General features: G+C 60.0%; 1 protein-coding gene across 2 annotated transcripts in view; it reads right to left on the reverse strand.

Annotated features, from left to right (window-relative positions):
• IGSF21 (immunoglobin superfamily member 21) overlaps positions 1-19,043 on the reverse strand; it is a 230,769-nt gene that overhangs the window by 27,594 nt on the left and 184,132 nt on the right. For both annotated transcript variants that reach the window (XM_017346520.4, XM_089299243.1), the window contains exon 4: positions 11,910-12,028. In XM_017346520.4, the coding sequence (XP_017202009.2) occupies positions 11,910-12,028 (119 nt within the window). The remainder of the gene's footprint in view (positions 1-11,909; positions 12,029-19,043) is intronic.

Consider the following 19,043-nt stretch of genomic DNA (forward strand, 5'->3'; position numbering starts at 1 on the left):
TTGGGGCCTCGGTTTGTTCTTCTGTAAAATGGGAATAACACTAGCAATGTTCTCACTAACTGTTGTGTGAATTCACCGAGTGGGCACTCACGAAGCGCGGCCCATACGCCTGGTGTGTAACGCGTACTCCAGCCGTGCGAGCGTTCACGGTCGGGGTCACTGTGACACTGCTCTGGGGAGCGAGTGGAAGTCGCTGCCTCCTCCCACAGACGGGGAACCGAAGGAGGCCGGGCAGCCTGGCAGGTTGGCAGCAGAGTCGGGACTGCTGAGCCGGGCCGGGCCACTTGCAGCGGGACCCTGGTCTCCGGGGATTGCTGCTCTCTCCTCCGGGAGCGTCTCTGGGCAGTGTCCTTCCGGGGCCAGGAGCCACGGCCGCTGCTCCTGTTAACAGCTCTGTTAGCACCTGGGACTCAGCCGCTGCTGCTCCTTAAATCACGGGCGAGGCCGCAGCTCCCGCAGCCACATATCACCCGTAATTAAGGGGCTTGTCCGCCGAGGGGAAGTTTGCTGCTGCCGGAGCCACTAAATCCAGCTCCTGTGGGGGCGGCGGGATGCGGTGGGCGTGGCGCTGCCCCAGCGTTGTAGGGGACGAGTAAGGCACCCACAGGGGGCCCCGAGCCCCTGTGACTCAGAACAAGAGGAGAGCCCTGGTCAGCGAGATGTGGAGGGTCCCGGGGAGTGGTGGGAGGTCTGGGGAGCTGCAGTATCTGTCTGGATAATTCAGGGGAGTGACAAGACCCTCGGGCCTGGCTTGGGACCTGGTGGGACATTCTGTGATGAGGCCCTGGAACCGGGCATCTGGGTGTAAAATCAAACTCTGCCAGTGCCCCGCTGTGTGGCTTTGGGCAAGTTGCCTGCCCAAGTTGCCTGGGCCTCAGGTTCCTTGTTAATTAAAACAGGAGTGGAGTCAGCGCTGTGGTGTAGCAAGTAAAGCTGCCACCTGCAGTGCTGGCATCCCATGTGGGCGCCGGTTTGAGTCTCGGCGGCTCCACTTCTGATCCAGCTCTCTGCTATGGCCTGGGAAAGCAGTAGAAGATGGCCCAAGTGTTTAGGCCCCTGCACCTACGTGGGAGACCTGGAAGAAGCTCCTGGCTCCTGGCTTCAGATCAGCGCAGCTCCGGCTGTTGCGGCCAATTGGGGAGTGAACCAGTGGATGGAAGACCTCTCTCTCTCTCTCTCTCTGTCTCTACCTCTCCTTCTATCTCTGTGTAACTTCAACTCTCAAATAAATAAATAAATAAATAAATCCTAAAAAAAAAAAAAAAAAAAACCAGGAGTGACAGAAGCGCCTACCTCCTGAGGGTTGTGAAGATTCACTGAATTAATGTATTTAGCGTTTGGAGCAATGCCTGGCCATACCCCATCACTGCAAAATTCACCGCTCTTACACGAGGGGTTTCCAGAAAGTTCAAGGGAAATTGTGTACCATGAAAAAACTCTGCATGGTTTCAAAAAAATTTTGTACCCAAATGAAACCATTTTTTTACTTCCTCTTTCCCACACGCTTCCTGAAATGCGCTCGTGGCACGTCCTGGCTGGCCTGTGTTCCAAGGAGTCTTTAACGCATGAGGCCGTCCCCGCGACTCGGTCCTGTGCCCGCCTGCAGCAGGTGCATAGGAGGACTTGAAAGTGTGGGAGGTGAGTGAGCAGATGCCCCGGCTCTTGCCCTGCTCGCCCAGAGAAGGGCGGGCGCGGACCCGCTCTGTAGCCCGGGGACAAGATCTCGGGAAAGTGTGAGCTTGACGCAGCTGCCGGCTGCTTGCGGCCATGATCGGATCCTGCGTCAGAGATGCCCGTGGGGCCCAAATCACCCCGTGTGGCCTCCGAAGCCCAGGTCTCCTCCAGCTCAGAGGGTGGGTCCCCATGCAGGGACGGCGGCGGCCAGAGAACATCAGAGACCAAACCCCAGGCTTCCTCCTGCTAGCAGACTTGGTTTTCTCCTCTGTGGAATGGGGATGCTGATCCCCACCCTGCTGCCTGCCCCGACTGTTGGGAGGACCAGCGGACGGTGCCACCCAGGGCTCAGGGCCCAGCTATTTTGTGCTGTCCTTGGTGGGAAGGCCTGGGGGCTGGTGAGGCCCCGGATCCGAGGCCCCTGGGGCCGCCCTCGGGCCCCACATACAGGGGGCTGTCCCTCTGTCCTCCTGGAATGGGAAAGCTCGGGGTGGGGGTGGGGCTGTGGCTCCCAGCAGAGCTGAGCTCAAATCTCAGCCCCGCTCACTGCTGTGGGACGGAGGGAGGGAGGGTGAGAGGGGAGCCAGAGGAACCGGCCAGGCCTGCAGGGGCAGGTGCAGGGCTGGCTGCCATCAAGGGCATGCCCTCCTCTGCAGGGCCCTGTTCAGACAGGGAGGGAGGGGAGGTTCTAGAAGCCCATCCAGGAGGCTGTCAGCAGCCTGGACCTTTGAAACTGAAGCTAGGAAGTGACTGTCCTTGCCAGTCAACCCTGCTAGCTCCCACGTGCTCCTCTGGGCCCCAAACCCATCTGTCCAGCCCCTCTTGGAACTGGCCCTCGGCCAGTGACCTCAGCTAGCTGGGCGGCCCCTGTGCAGACAGCTAGGCAGAGTGGGCGTCCTTTCTGCAGCCCCTGGCCAGCCCCAGGCACTCAAGACGACGGAGTGCGGTCCCTGAGCAGGCTCCCGCCCAGCTTGGAGGAGCCTGGCCATTCCCGCCTTGGTCCCCTGGGCTGCAGCCCCAGCTCTGGCCGGCTCGGCGCAGCCCGGCCCAGCCCGTTGTCCCGGGAGCCACCGCTGCTGCCCCTCTCCTAAGCTGCAGCTGGCAGAGAGGGGCTGCGGGGGTCCTCAGCCCATAGCCCTGGCCTCTCCACCGCAGCCGAACGAGGCCGTGTGGCTACGCTTGCGCCTTCTCAGCGGCCACTCCACCCCACACCAGGTCCTGCCACACCTTTCGCACCGCTCCTGTCTTTTCCATTACGGACTTTTCTGTCCAGCCCCCATGCTCACGACCGGGCCCGGGGCTGGCTCCTGCCTCTCTGGCCCTGTGCCTGCCTGCCTGGCTGGCAAGTGGGCTGAGCACTTTCTTGATGCTGAAATGGGCTGTGTTACTCCATACAATGGCTCCATTTGCTAGATGAGAAAACTGAGGCTGGGGGGGTGTGGAATCACAGGCCAGCTGGAGGTGGTGGCCTTGGACACAGAGCTGCTGGCTCCACGCTCTCCTGGCCTCCTCTGCTGGACCAGGGTGGGGCTGGGGTTGTCTCTGGCTGGCACTCTGGCCCCTCCCACAGCCTGCTGAGCTCCACCGGTGAAGGTTGGGGGTCTTAAGAGTAGGAGGTAGCGGGCCAGGGACACAGGCCTCTACAGACTGTCACAGCTCCGCCCCAACCGAGGAGGGGCTACGTCCTGTGACCCCCATTTAGCAGACAGGGAAACTGGGGGGATGACATGACCTACCAAAAGGCCAGGATGCAGTCGGAGGCGGTGGGGCGGTGTGGCTGGGCCCGTGGGCTCTGAAGCCGGCTGCCTGGGCTTCGGTCCCAGTTCCGTCCTTGTGAGATCTGAGGCCCTGGGCAAACTGTTTTCAATGTCTCCGTGTCCTCACTCACAGAGTGGGGCAGGTGCTCAGCGCCTGCCATGGAGGGCTATTCCCCAGGGCCGAGCAGGTGCTCCCAGAGCAGAGCCTGGGCTGCAGTGAACGCCCAAGAGACACTCGCTGCCTCCATCACTCTCGGTTGCGGAATCGGGGACAGAATTCCCGTCCGACTGCCGGCCTAACCCCTAAGCCATGCCCCAGCTGTCTGGGGAGCAACACGTTCACGGTCAGCCCAGTTTCACAGCGGCTGGCCCTTCCCCTGGGAGTTACCCGTCCTCCTCTCTTCTGGTCTGGAGGACCCAGGCTGACCGCAGGATGTCACTCAAGCTGAGGAGTGGGAGGGGGCCAGGGAGGGGAGCGGCCCAGGCCTGGGCCTCAGACCCTGCAGGCTTCTGGGGTGGGAGGTGGGGGCTCCGCTCCACACACTTCCCCCTCCATGCCCCAGAGTTTCTGCAGCTCTGGCCTGAGCCCCCACCCACCCACGCTGCCTCCTCCCTCTCCTCCTCCTCCTCTGCACAGCAGCCCACCAGGCTCCCTGGAGCCCGTGACCACCATCGTTGCCTGGGGCCGGGTAATGTAATTAGCCCAAGCCCAGCAGGCAGCTCCGCCATCCAGGCTCCGGCCCAGGGGAAGGGAGCTGCTCATTTTCTGCTCAGCAGGTGTCCCGGGGTAGCAGGGGATTGCAGCTCTGCCTGGGGGCTCTCGGCCATCAGGGCACCAGGCCAGGCCATCAGCGCCTCTGTGCGCTGACCACACCTCCCCCTGGACCGCCACTGACCCCAGCTGTGTGCTGTTTCTGTCCGGAGATGCCCCCTTCCCTCTGCCCCGGCACAGTCAGCCTTCTGGAAAGGGGATCGGGCAAACTGAACTCCGCTCGGCACCAGCGGGCTTCCCGGCCGTGGCGGCACAGCTGCCGTTCTGCTTGGGTCCACAGGAAACGGGAACTTCCTGAGGACAGGCAGGTTCTGCTGTCAGCCCTCAGATGGCCCCCTCCAGCCTGGAGGTCCAGGCCTTGCTCTGTCTCCAGAGAGGTCCTGGACCCCCAGTGATGGATCCTGGGATCTTGTTCTCTAGAGGGGAGCATGGGGCTGGCACTCCAGGGAATCAGGTTCAAGATTTGGTCTTAGAGAGCAGGGATCCAGCTCCCGAGAGGTCCTGGGCTCTCCCCGGCCCCACAGAAGGAAGCTCAGCCCCCACCCTCCTCCGAGATCTCCCCCTCCCCCTTTTCCACTGGGAGCCCTCGCCAGCCCAGGTGTGTAGGAGAGGCCAGAAACCAAGTCTCACACATACAGCCCACAGGCTGTGCACCAGGACGCCATGCCAACTTGCTGGGGACGGGAGAGCCACGGGCAATCCACGTGCAGATGGCGCAGTCAGACCCCCCCCCCATCTGCCACGGAGAACAATGAACTCAAAACGCAACACCCACCGACAGGGGAGAGCTAAAACGCCGAGAGCTCTTAGAAGAAAAACACAGGAGTAAATTGCGGCCTCGGGTGAGGCAAAGCCTCCTTAAAGGCGACGCCACAAGCACTGGTAGCCAAAGAAGGAATAAGTGGACTTCATGGAGACGGACACCTTTTGTCCTTCGAAAGCCACCACCAGGAAAGTGGGAAGAAACCTGCACAAGGAGGAGACTGTGCACGAGGTCTACGGGGCGGGGCACGCGCACCTAGATCAGGCAAGGGCCTCTTTGGTTTTTCTCTTTTTAAGATTATTTATTTGAGAGGCAGAGTTACAGAGAGAGAGAGAGAGAGAGAGAGAGGGAGAGGTCTTCTGTCTATTCACTCCCCAGATGGTCACAATGGCTGGAGTTGGGCTGATCTGAAGCCAGGAGCCAAGAGCTTCCTCCAGGTCCCCCATGAGGGTGCAGGGGCCCAAGGCTTGGGCCATCTTCCACTGCTATCCTAGGCCACAGCAGAAAGCTGGATCAGAAGAGGAGCAGCCAGGACTTGAACCAGCGCCCATATAGGATACTGGCGCCTCAGGTGGAGGATTAACCTACCGCACCACAGCGCCACCCTAGACAGGGGCCTCTTACAACCCAGTGATGCAGAGACAAATCACCCGACAGAACACGAGTGCAGGATCTGAAGAGCCGTTTCTCCAAACGGCCCATAAGCACCTGAAAAGATGCCCAACCTCGCTGGCCCGGAGGGAGTGCAGCCCAAAACTGCAAGGAGAGAATACGCCACACCCACCGGGTGGCCAATTAAGAAAGATGGATAATAGCAAGTGTTGGCGAGGATGGAGAGAAATCGGAGCCGCCTGTGCAGTGGTGGGAATGTCAGGTGCGAAGCGGAGTCCCTGTTAGAGCCAGCAAGGCCACTTCCCGGCATCCGATCAAGAGAACGGACACTGTGCGGCAGCACCAAAAAGTCTGCGTGAGCGCTAAAGCGACCTTATCCAGGACAGCTGGAAAGTGGACACACGGATGGGTGCAGGCCCACGTGGCCTGCCCACGCGACGGACTGTTATTCAGCCTTAAAGAGACTGAGGCACTGATACACGCTACAACACGCATGGACCATGAGAACGTCATGCTAAGGGAAGCGAAGGGAGCCGGTTGCAGAAAGCCATGTACTGTCATGCGAGCTGACACGCGTGGAGCATCCACAGCTGGGGAAGCCACTGATGCAGACGGCAGTCTCGGGGGTGCCTAGGACTGAGGGAGGTGACGTCCCACGCCGAGTAACCGCGGAGGAGCCCGGGCTTCTTTGGGCGAGAAAACACTCTGAAATGGGCATGCATGTGTTGCACAGCTCTGTGAACCCATAAAGCCCACGGGTCGGCCAGCTTTGAAGTGAATTCCAGCTCGGTAAAGCCACCTTGGGGTGGGCGTGGTGGCGCCGTGGGTTAAGCCGAGGCTTGGGACGCCTGCATCCCTTATCCAGTGTCCAGGATTCGGCCCTGCCTCTGCGTCCCAGCCAGCTTCCCACGCGCGCACCCTGGCGGGCGGCAGTACCTGGGCTCCTGCCACCCACACGGGAGACCCGGATGGAGGTCTGGGCTCCCCACCGCAGCCTGGCCCTGCTCCAGCTGTTGTGGACATTTGAGGAGTGAACCAGTGGATGGAAGACCTCTCTCTGTCTCTCTCTGGTGCTCTGCCTTTCAACTAAATAAATAAACTTTTAAAAACCATTTAAAAAAAAAAAGCCAAGGGAGAAAAGCACCAGATGTACTTAATAAAAAATTGGGTAGAACATCCTGAAAGAAGGAAGGCTGCGCCTCGCGAAGTTCATTAACAACTGTTCTTGGGGCGGAAGCCGGGCCTCTGGGGCCCGCATTTGGAAAGCCCGTGCTGTGGCCTGGCTCCGAATCCGACTTCATGTGCCAGCCTCGCTTGGAAGCCGGCGGAAGAGAGAGAGCGGTTCCAGGATAGAACATTTCACGGATGGCCATCACCGGTCTGTTCCTGGCGCCTCTCTCCCCAGCAGCAAACTTCAAGAGCAGAGTGGCTCCTGGCAGGGGGCTCCCTGGCCCTGCTTGGCCACACACTAGCTGGCTGGGTGGCCCTGGGGAGGTGACGCCACCTCTTGGTTTCTTCCCCTGTCACTGGGTCACATCCACCCCCAGGAGCTTCTGTGAGCGTGCAAGGAATTCACACCCTTAGCACAGAGCTAATCCTGCGGGAAGCTCCGCCCCTGTGGCGTGGGTGGAGCCCCCAGCGCTCAGCTTGGTCTGCTGCTCCTGGCTCAGTCACAGGGGGAGGAGGGCAGATTTGTGTCCCCAGAAAACTACGTGGAGACCCTCACGGGCCCTGTGCTGGGGAGCGCGGCCTCGTCTGGAAGCGGCATCTTCGTAGACGGAATGAAATTAGCGTGCGGTCACACGGAATTCAGCAGGGCCCCAGTCCAGTGACCGGTGTCCTAGGTGCTTCTGGGAAGGCCATGGAGGCTGGGCCAGCTGCTTGGGCCTCTGCACCCATGTGGGAGACCTGGGAGGAGTTCCAGGTTCCTGGCTTTGGCCCGGTTCAGCCCCAGCCTCTGTGGCCATTTGGGGAGTGAACCAGCAGAGGAAGGATCCCCCCCCCCAACTCTGCCTTTCAAATAAATAAATAAATCTTAAAAAAAAAAAAAAAAAGAAGACCATGGATGCGGCATCCAGGTCACCGTGTGACAGTTGAATGACAGACATTCCGAGATTCGATACTGGACTGTCCGGATCAGGTGCCTGGGATCTGGACCAGGTCTGCCAGCCTCTGAAGGCAGGGCTCCCTTCAGCGGGTCTGAGGGCTGCCGGGAGCCCTGGGCAGTCACGGGTGACAGAGCCAAGCACAGCGACAGGGACGCACGCTGAGGGTCGGGAGGACAAGGAAGCTCTCTCTGCACTCCAGACCCCCGAGGCCCCTGCAGGCAGCCAGCGCCCATGCCGGGGGCTCCTGAGTGCCGGGGGCTCCTGCGTGCCGGGGGGCTCCTGAGTGCCGGGGGCTCCTGCGTGCCGGGGGGCTCCTGCGTGTCAGGTGCTCCTGGTGAGTTAGGGCTCCATCTTACCAAGGTACCTGCTCTCGCCGCTCGGCCCCTCCCTGCCCACTGCATATTTTCATTACTTACGGCCATCCACCGCAGGGAGCTTTCTCCTGGGACTCAGGGCTGCTGGGAGGGGCACGAGCTCTGGCCAGGGCACACCTACTTCTGCCACTCACCAGGGTGAGTCCCTAAACCCTCAGAGCCTCCATTCTCTCATTTGTAAAATGGGACCAGCACCATGGCACAGCGGGTGAAGCTGCAGCCTGAGACGTCGCCATCGCACATGAGAGCACTGGTTCCAGTCCTGGCTGCTCTGCTTCGGATCCGGTTTCCTGCTACTGTGTCTGGGAGGCAGCAGACAACAGCCCAAGTACTTGGGCCCCTGCCACTCACGTGGGAGACCCAGGCGGGAGTTCCAGGCGCCTGGCTTCAGCCTGGCCAAGCTCCAGGCATTGCATCCATTTGGGGAGTGAGCCAATGGATGAAAGATCTCTCGCTCAATCCCTCTTTCTCTCCCTCTCCTCTCTCACCCTCTCTCAGTCTGTCTGTCAAAGAAATAAGTAAATCTTTAAAAAAAAATATGGGGGGTTGACCACACCCACCTCAAGGCCCTCGTGCAGGCCAAGTGATTAACCCCAGGCTGAGCACCGAGCACCCACTGCCAGGCACAGGGAGGGTGACCTTGACTCTCAGCTATGGGTTGCAGGGCCCAGGGTGTGGCAGGGAAACCCTGGCCCCAGGCACTGTGGAGGGGCTGGAAGGGCAGTGGTTCTTGGTGCCGGGCGTGGAGGCAGGCTGTCGGGTCTGCACAACATTTAATTGATTGTAACAGAGCACCCTTAACACGCTCGCCCTCGCCAGCCTGCGCCCCAAGATGCACCTTGGCAATCCTTCCGTGACCGTGGCTAATGCGCTCCCGGGGCCCGGCACGCAGCTCCCCAATGGGCTGACAATTTATCGGCAGCCCGGATCCGAATGTGCAGCACGCACCCGTGTGTCACCCAGGGGGCTCCCGCTTGTCTTTCCCACCACGGTGCTGCATGTTATAGGCGTGAAATTACAGCGGCTCTCCCATTTGATCTCCACCCGGAGGCTCTGAACGTGGCCGCGTTAGAACGCGCTGGATGCCGACGCGGTCATGGCCGACTGGGGCGCTCGGCTCCGGCGGAGCTGCTCAATGCTTTGATGCACGGGGCCCTGGGCCCCGCCTGCTCCTCGGCTCCCCCGTCCTGGGAGCTTCTGGTCGACCCTCAAATTGGGAGTGGGCGTGTCTTTCCCCACTGCTCACTGCCAGAGCTCTTGGGGGTCCCTGGAAGCACAAAGGTCACCTCAGGGGTCAATGGCCTCGTGTGGAGGGCGGGTCCTGGTGTGAACAAAGCCGAGATAGCAGGTGTGCTTGAAGGAGGGGGTTCGGGATGGCGAGGATGGGGGAGCACAATTTTTAATCCTGTCTAATCATGTCTAGATTTTTAAAAATATTTATTTGAGAGGTAGATTTACAGAGAGAGGGAGAGACAGAGAGAAAGGTCTTCCATCCGCTGGTTCACTCTCCAAATGGCCACAAAGGCTGGAGCTGGGACGACCCAAAGCCAGGAGCCAGGAGCCAGGAGCCAGGAGCTTCTTCCAGGTCTCCCACGCGAGTTCAGGGGCCCAAGGACTTGGGCCATCTTCTACTGCTTTTCCAGGCCACAGCAGAGAGCTGGATTGGAAGTGGAGCAGCCAGGACTTGAACTTGCGCCCATATGGGATGCTGGTGCCGCAGGTAGAGGCTTAGCCTACTACGCCACAGTGCCAGAGTGCCATCTTTAAACCTTTCTAATCAGCCTGGGTTTTAACTCATGCGATGGCTGCCTGGTGGAAGACGTACAGTTTCTGATCGGCAGGATCATGCCAGGCCCTGGGCCCTGAGCATCTGTCTCTGGATTGTCTCAGGTCTGGCCAGGTGTGTGCAACGGGCACAGAGGAGCCCCCTCATGGGCGGAGGGGGGGCAGTGGACTACGGGAGATGATGAGACCCTCCGTCACCAGCCCCGCTGCTGCCCCTGCTGCCCCTCACCCTTCCAGGCCTGGCTCTGCTGGGCAGCCCCGGAGCAAGTCCACTTCCCTCCTGAGCCTCGGTCTCCGCCTCTGTGAATTGGGGCAACAGTGCTGTTGTCCCTTGGTGTTTCTGGGGCGTGGGTTCCAGGACTTCCATCGACACCAAAACCCACGGAGGCTCCGGCCCCCTGCATCAAGGGTGTGTGTGCACCGTGTGGGGCCTCCCCAGCTGGCTTCTCACGTCTCACGCACCGGGATGCTGGGGGAGTGTTTGCTGTACTGAATCGTCCAGGGGACAATGACAGGAGGAAAAAAATCCATCTGTGTTCGGGGCCAATGTGGGTTTTTTTCTGAATATTTTCAAACGACAGGTTCTGGGGTCATGGGCTGCAAACCCAGAGCTCTGAGACTGAACACCAGGGGGCGTGGTCAAGGTCAAAGCCCTTTGGAACTGGCCTGGTTGGGTCAGTGGGAGGAGTCGCTGTCTTTATCACAGCTGGGGAGACCCCAGCCCCTCTCCAGGCTCCCGGTGCCGGGACAGCAGACCTGCAGGGAGGAGGCCCGGGCATCGCTGCTGGGCAGAGTTTCGGCCATCCCTGCCAACCCTAGAGACAGTCCCGGGGCGGGGGAAGCCGGGCTGGCTGGGATGCGCATCACAGGCTTCTGTGTGACTGCGGTGAACCTGGGGCGAGTGGCTACGTGACCACACCCAAGAGAGGGCCGGGAGGAGACGGTGACAACAGACCCGGGGACGTCTGCCCCACTGAGCCTGCCCCCCGGGCCTGTTGCTGGGCTGGGGGCTTTGCAGCCTTTACTGCCGGGATCGGGTCCCGATGGGGGCTTGGCCTGGGGAGGTTTTTGATTTCCCAGGACCCAGCGGCTTGCCTTGGGGCCTTTGTGTCCCCAGCAATGGCCGGGGACAACAGGCTTTGTCTCCTTGGGAAGGGGATTGGTCAGAAACCAGAGTGCGTGCAGAGCCCGGGGTGGAGCCTCGCATCAGAGAGAGGGTCCGACAAGAAGAAAGACCTGGCAGGGGCTCCGAGAGCACACAGAGCAGCACCCCCGCTTCACAAACAGGGAAACTGAGGCCAGCCGGGGTAGGCTGAACTGCCACATGATGCAGCCGGCTGCAGACGGGCACTGCTATTGCTATCTCTGCAATACAGACGTGTAAGTGAAGTCCCGGAGACCGGGTGAGACCCCAGGAGCCCTGAGGCCGAGCCCAGCCCGACCACGCCCCGGTTCATCGCTGACCCTTTCCCAGGAGGAACCCCTGGCGGGGGGGGGGGAAGGTTCTGGGCAGCAGGTGCCTGTGGCGGCTGGGATGCCGTCTCACTCTCCCCGGAGAGATTCCTGAGTTGTCTTCCCCCAACGCCTCATGGGGTTTCACTGGCTTGGCTCATGTGGCCAAGCCTGGAGCTGGGTAGCCCACGCATGGTCCGCGTGGCCTGTGCCCCACACCCAACGTACAGAAGTGGAAACCGACGCCTCGACAGCTGGCTGCCCCCGCAGGAGCTCTCCAGCCTCCTGCAGTTCCTCATTCGTCCAATCACCGCATCACAGCCCCTCCCCAGCACGCGAGGGGGGAGGCCCAGCCCTGCCCTCACAGCTCTGGGTGTCGGTGTTGGGAGATTCATGGAGGAGAAAGGTCTCCTGGGTCCCCCCTTGGCACAGCCTGGGCGAGGGTGGGAAAGGGAAGAGAGTCCTCTATCCAATGCAACAGGTGCTTTGGTGGGCAGTGCCCAAGATGGCCCCTCTGTGCACACCCTTGTGGACATACACGCATGTGCACAATCACACACAGGCACACGCTCACCTCCCCGGCTGACACGGGGGCCGGGGGCCCTGACTCACCCATGACGTTGAGAAAGATGTTGCCCGATGCCAGGACCACCTTCTCCCTCGTGGCTCGGTCGTAGATGCCCACGTGGCACTCGTAGGGACCGTTGTCCGAGATCCGGACCTCGGGCAGCCTGAGGGGAGGGAGACAGAGTGAGGGCAGTCACCGTGGAGCTGGGGAGGCAGCGCGGGGGGCAGGTGGTCCTGGCGAGTGACTGTATCCGGGTGTGCTGGGCTGGGAGCAGGGGCAGCACTTAGGGAGCACCGTCTGTATACAGCTGCCCTGCTTGAAGGCGCAGAGGGAGCAAGTGTGGGCTGTGTGTCCAGCTGGAGTCAGACCTGTGTCCAGCGAGCTCTGGAGCAGGTATGTAGCCTGCTGGCCTCCCTGCCCCGGGCCCACTCCAGGGCGCCGTGAGGATGCTGCGTGTGAGGGGGTGGAGGGTACTGAGCACGTCACAGGCACGCGGTGAGGCCAAACCCTGTCGCCTGGCCATCCTTCCTCCCTCCTCCCGTTCCAGACACGGAGGCTCAGGCCCCAGGGGAGCTGCGATGCCCCCCCCCCCGCTCCGCCCCAATGCCGGGTGGCTGCTAAGAGCTTGGAAAGGAATGGGAACTCTTGGCTCCAGCCCGCCACTGTGCACTCAGGCCCGGGAATGATGAAAAGCAACACCGTAAAATTCCAGGCCCAGAGGAAGGAGGCGGGAGGTGCCTGCAAGCCAGAGCTCATCTGAGCTGGGAGCCCGGAGCTCCGTCCTTGCAGGGTGGTCAGGAGGACTTCTCAGAGGAGGCAATCCCTGAACCCCATCAGACCTCCTCCTAGACTCTCCTCCAAAGGCCAGAGAGCAAATAGTGCAGGCTTTGTGGCCTTGTGGTCTCTGTGGCAACCACACCAGAGCCGCCGCCGACAGTGGGCGCGTGAGTCGGCTTGGCCGTGGACAGTGACGCTTTACTGAGGATCACGGAGGTCTGAATTTCCAATCACTCTCAGGTGCCATGACATTCTCTCCTTCTGTTTCTGTCTTCCTCCAATAATCTGCGAATGTAAAAGCATTCTGGGGGCTGGTGTTGTGGGGTAGCTGGTGAAGCTGCCACCTGCAGTGCCCATATGGGCACTGGTTCTAGTCCCGGCTGCTCCTCTTCCGATCCAGCTCTCTGCTATGGCCTGGGATAGTGGAAGATGGCCCAAGTGCTTGGGCCCCTGCACCCACGTGGGAGACCCGGAAGAAGCTCCTGGCTTCAGATCGGCCCAGCCATGGCGAATGAACCAGTGGGTGGAAGACCGATCTCTCTCTCTCTCTCTCTCTCTCTCTCTGACTCTGCTTTTCAAATAAATAAAATAAATCTTAAAAACAAAATAAACAAAAATTCTGGGACCTCAAGGTGTTAAAAAAAAAAAAAAAACAGACGATGCTTTGGATTTGGCCCAAGGGCTGTAGTTGACCACTCTCATTCTAGATCATTCTCCAGGGTTTTCAGGGTCAGACTGTCCTGTCGGGTAGGGAGCTAGAAATCAGCCTCTGTGTGTGAAGGGGGCCTAAGGAAAGCAAGGCGCCCTGGTAAGGTAGCAGCGCCGTCAGCAGCCTCCGCGGCTCACACAGAAGCAGCCCAGCACCTGAAACACAGAGTCCCCCCGACCCCATGACCTCCCAGGAGCTCACACCTTCCCCCAGGGGAGGCACCCGAGGGGACTCCTCCGTGCCCGGTGCCAAGTGGGATACAACCAATAACCAACCGAATGACACTGGGCAATCAAACCCGGGGAGCGGTGTTACCTATTTCACACCCTGCAAACTCTTTGTCCAGGAGAAGGGAGGGGGAGAAACAGCGGGAAGAACTGGCCGCCTTTCCCTATAAGCCCCAGTCTGAGCACAGACGGCGCGCTCAGCTCTCAGCTCTGGGCTGAGCCGCCCACCTGGCCTGCCAGGTGCGTTCTCTTCATTAAAGCACGGAGCCTCGCTGTCCCCGGGCGGAATGGCTGGGCGCGCTCTCTCAGATCCTGTCTGGAGAGGGACCCATCCGTTCTGACGCGTGCCTGGCCCACGACACCTGGCTGCTGTGTGTCCCACACCTGTCTGTCTCACGTCTGAATTCTTTCTTGCATGAAGACGAGAGCCTACTTCACTCCTTCCTGCTAACAAGACCATGCTGGAGAGAACCGGGGTGCCATTCTCTCTCCCTGGGAAAATGCACACAGGTCAGCTCTTTCCTGCCTCCCATGCCGAAGACAGCCCTGGCTGGCATCAGAGAGAACCAGGTTCAAGTTCTGCTTTGCTATTTGAGAGCTGTGGGAGCCTGAGTGAGCCAAGAGCCGTCTCCCTCTGAGCCTCCACTGTCTTATCTAAATGATGGAGTGGGGCAGGGCTGCAGGGGTGGCCCAAGGCGGCCCACAGCAGCCAGGCCACCACCAGGCCACACCGGGAGGACGGAGGGGCCAGGAGGTCTCACTTCCACACCCCGAGATACCCTGTGGGGATTCCTGGCAAGCAGGATGGGGACACTTGGTGGGGAGGAACCTGGGTCTCGAGTGGCAGCTCTGTTTTGCAGCAGGTTTCCAGAAAGTTCCAGTATATTCTGGCTACAACTTAGCCTTCCTGCAATGATCCGTTAGATCTTAGTAGGTCTCAAGTCACAGCATAAAAGCAAAGGAAGAAACTGGATTCCTTCCCCCACTCCTCCCCCCTCCCCCACACCTGCTTAGCTGGTGTCCCCCCAGCTCAGGCTCTCGGGGGAGTGTCCCAGGCCTGCCCCTGAGACCCCAGGTCACTGCAGTCCACCTCCTCAGGCCCAGCCCTCGCCCTGGCTGCCGGTTTCACTCTTATGCCTCTCTTCCACCTGCTCTGCCGGAGCCACTTCTGGTCCTTTCTTCTCCCGTGCCAGCTGTCCCCTCCCCCACCTGTCCTTATCCTCCTCCCTCTTTCTTCCTATGATTCACGGTCGCCACCCCCCCGCCCCCTCCCGCACCTGGGCCCCCAGCCCCTTCCTTGCTGCTGTCTCCCTGCACGGAGCCTGCCCACGTCACCCCTCTCAGCTCCCACCACTCGGCGCCCACCAGCGTAAGCAAACAGGTGCACTCCCTGAGAGAGCAGAGGCTCGCACGTGGTCCACGACTGTCACGGAAGGACCTCGGGGGCTTCTCATCCGGCAACTCTGCCGAGAAGACCCCCCTCCTTTCCAGCAGCTCCGTGGAGAAGACCCCCCACACACCCCGCACGCCTCACCGCCCTCAGAAGCAGGAGCAGAGTGACAGCCCCAGAGCCAGCGCCAGCGCGAGGAACAGGGCCAGGGCTCCCCCTTGGCAGTGGTGGTCTTTGTTTGTGACTCGGCCTCTTTGCCGCAGTCACTCAGCGACGGCCACCCTGAGTGACAGGTTTAGGCGACACTCCGAGGTGTCAATTGTTGAGGCTTCAGTGACTCCTGTGGGTGACAGAGGCTCAGGGCATGAGTACACGGCTGGACACGCACAGGTAACCCTCCCCCCGGCCTGGGTGTGTCCATGGGGTAGTGACACGGGGGACGGGGTCAGGACTTGCCATGCTCAGGACGTGCCCGGGTGGCAGAACACAAGCCAATCGTTGTGCTGACACGTGTAGGTGACCCCACACAAGTGGCGCTGAAGACAGCTAAGGGGACACCTGCCCTGGGCAGCTCCCCCCGCGGGAGGACTCGCAGCCCTGGACACTCCCTCGCAGGGGCCGCTGGCCCCGTGACTGGCACCGCCGCCTAGCGCTCTAGGGTACCGTCCGCGATGCTGCACTCCCCAGTGTCGTTGTCCTGAGTGTCCCGCCTCCTGCATGGTTCCTGGGTTACCCACCGCCCCACGCCTGGGCCTGCATGACTCTGGTCCCTGTCTCCACTGGCACAGCCTTTGCTCGCCTGGGGTGGGGAGGCAGAGGGTGTGCAGGGTTTTCTGCCACCACTAATCTCTCTCCTGATCCACTCGCCAGGTAGAATCCAGATCTTTTCAAATGCAAATGAGATGAATGGTTCTCCAGACCCAAATCCCTTCAAAGGCTTCTCTGTTCTCAAGATAAACCCGCATCACCCTGGCCAGCACGGTTGGTTGTGTGCACCTCTCCGTCCAGTCTCCTCCCCCCGCCCCCAGCCTCACTCATGCCATTCTTTCCATTCCTTCCACGTGCCCAGTTCCTTTTCTGTGAAAAGACAATTTTTATTTTGAATAGCCTTAGAGTTGCAGAACAGTTGGAAAGCCAGTGGAGAGCCCAGTCTGGCCCTCGCCTGACTTCTCCCATCGTCACCGTCTTCCGTGAGCAGGTGCGACTCCTCCCCACCCCGGGGAAGGTTCTGGTTCTCAAATGCAGATCCAGCTCTGCCAGTCACAGCCTCGTTCGCTCCGAACCAAGGCGCCGTATCTCAGCGCCTCTGCCCGCGCTCCTGTCCTTCCAAGGTGGATTAAGCGGCCCCGAGACTGGCTCTCCGCGGAATTGAGCGCATTGATCTGCACGCTGGAAAGAAGGCCTTCCGCAGAGAGCGGGGACCGCGGGGGCGGGGCCCGGAGGCGCGCTCATCCCAGTGGGCTGTGATCGATCGACTATTAATAACTGCCAAGGCTCCTGAGGAGAGCAGCGGAATCAGGACAGCGCTGGAGCGTACCCACCTCTAGCGCGCTCCACAGGGCAATCATGGCGTTCCTGCAAAGCTGGACACACAAGAGCGAGGGCCGCCCTGGCTGCCCGCCCTGGCCTGTGTGCCGCTGCCCATGTGAGGCCATGCTAGGGGCCAGGGCCGTGAGCCGACTACATTCTGCACAAGGATTTATGTCTGTTGTGTGGCTGTCCCAGCTGAGCCTTGGGGTGGGTGCTGAGAAGCCAAGGGTTTGGTTCTTGGCCCTGTGCCTTTGCCTGCCTCCTTCTCCTGGAAGGAGGTTCTACATTCAGGTGCCACCTTGGCCAGGCAGGGTGCCCGGACTACCCAGCCCTCTTCTAGTCTGAGTTCCTCTGTAGCTTCCCAGGACACCAATCTGTCCAGATTGTGTTACTTTGTAACTTCTTTGTCTTCCCTCCCAGCTCCCGGAAGGCAAGTGTGGCCACCTGGCAGGTGCTTGGGGCTCTGACCTGAAGAGCCTGTGATATTGGACAGGGCCTTGGCTCCTCTGAGCTCTGGTCTCTGCATCTGATCAGTGGGGGCCACCTGTGGAATTGCATTCATCCAGGGTGGGGGCTGTCACTTACAGAAATCTACAACAGGGGGCAGAATGCAGAGAAGCTGAGCTTGTCTTTTGCAGGATCTTTGCTATTCTGGTGCTATGTTCTGTCATCCTACAAAGCATGCTCTAAGTATTATGTAACAGCGACACTGTCGTTCCTCAAGTACAGATGAGGAGTTGAAACCACAGAGAGGAGATTCAACAGGGCCAGGGTCAGAGTGAGCAGGCGGGTGGCAGGACTGGAACCCAAGCCCGACAGGTGCCTGAGGTCGTGCAGGCTCTCTGCTCCTCAGCCCCCTCCCCTTTTCCAGCAGGTTCTGTTGAGCTCCCTGGCACCCTGGGGTTTCTCCTCTTGGCCTCCTCACCTGTCTGGGTGATGAGAGCCACGTGCTTCCTCCCTTCTGGGAGGAACAGGACGGCCTTGGATTGCCCTAAATCCCCACATTTCTGATGACTGGGGTTCACACACTCTCCACCCAGACGAGGTTTTCCAGTCTCCCATCACTCCCCACTCTCTTCCGGGCTCCGTCTTTCCACACGCGCGAGCGGGGAGCGTGGCTGGGAAGGGTTTCCCGGGGCTGCTGGGGAACCAGGAGACCCTGTATTTGACATCTGCTGAGAACGGAAGCCTACATGAGCGTGAACATGAGCGTGAACATGGACAAGCCCATGTGCTGAGACCTGAACCCGGCACGCGGCAGGCGCTCGGCGGTCTCTACCCTACGTCACTAATTGATTCAGGTTTTACAGTAGATTACTCAGGGCTTCTCACACACCAGGCACTGCTTTCAGCACTGAGTCTGTAACAACAAACCGTGGGGCTGCCGTCACCGTGCAGGTTATGCTGCTGCCTATGAGGCCAGCGTCCCATGTCGGAGTGCTGGTCCTAGCTGCTCCGTGTCCCATCCAGCTTCCTGCTGACGCATTCCCAGGCGGGAAGGCAGCAGAGGACGGCCTGAGTACTTGGGCCCCCTGCCACCCATGAAGGAGACCCGGATGGAGTTCCTGGTTCCTGATTTCAGCCTGGCTGTTGTGGGCATTTGCTGAGTGAACCAGAGGATGGACTCTCTCTCTCTCTCTCTCTCTCTCTCTCTCTCTCTCTCTCTGCCTTTCAAATAAATACCAACACAAGTCCTTTTATAAAGGCGAGGAACAATAGACAAGCAGCCTTCTGAATGGTAATATTGTAAAGGCGGCTTTTCTGTGGAGTCTGCAAAGCAGCTCCCTCCTTCTTAGAGGGAGGGGCTGGACGTTAACCTATCCCAGGTTCAAGGTCACCAGAACGAGCGCTAACCTCACCCTGCCGGGACTTAGGGGTTCTGTGCTGCGTTGGACTAGTTGGCTGTGACCGTGAGGGTCTCCTGGGACCCTTGCCTCTGTGGGTGTGTGTCCCGGATGTGTCTCTTGCCTGCTCAAGGCTAACAGTCAACTGCACATACTCGAAGTCAACACATTTGATGACTTTTGACAGATTGGAGTCAGTCTAGGATCAAGCTAAGGAACAGACCCATGCCCCGCCTCCCATTGATCCACTTCTCCTCACTGATCTGCCTGTCACTCCAGTGTGCTAGGATTTAGAGAGGTTGTATCACAGAACACATACAGTTTCTTATTTGGTTTCCTCCACTCATCCGCACTATTCTTTGATGCGATTGCCGTAATTAGGAGCTCGTCCCTCCGTCTGGCTGTGTGCATCCCACTGCGTGGAGGCACCACATCCTGTCCACCCACGCACCTGCCGAAGCTGCTGTGTACGAGTGTGGACCCAAGCTGTCACTTCTCTTGGGTGGCAAGACTGGGCGCATGCTCAACCGTGCAGGATGCTGTCCAGCTGTTTTCTAAAGTGATTGGATGAGGCTACTACCATGGCCTTCTATGCTGCTTTGTCCTTTTGTGCACACTGCTCAGGTGCCTTCTGTGAGAAGTGTCGCACCCCGCGCACCAACCCTGCCACCCTCAGACCTATTCCTGCTTCCTAAGGTGCT

This window comes from Oryctolagus cuniculus, chromosome 7, assembly GCF_051225735.1.
Source record: "Oryctolagus cuniculus isolate XC-2025 breed Fujian yellow rabbit chromosome 7, ASM5122573v1, whole genome shotgun sequence".
Lineage (NCBI taxonomy): Eukaryota > Metazoa > Chordata > Mammalia > Lagomorpha > Leporidae > Oryctolagus > Oryctolagus cuniculus.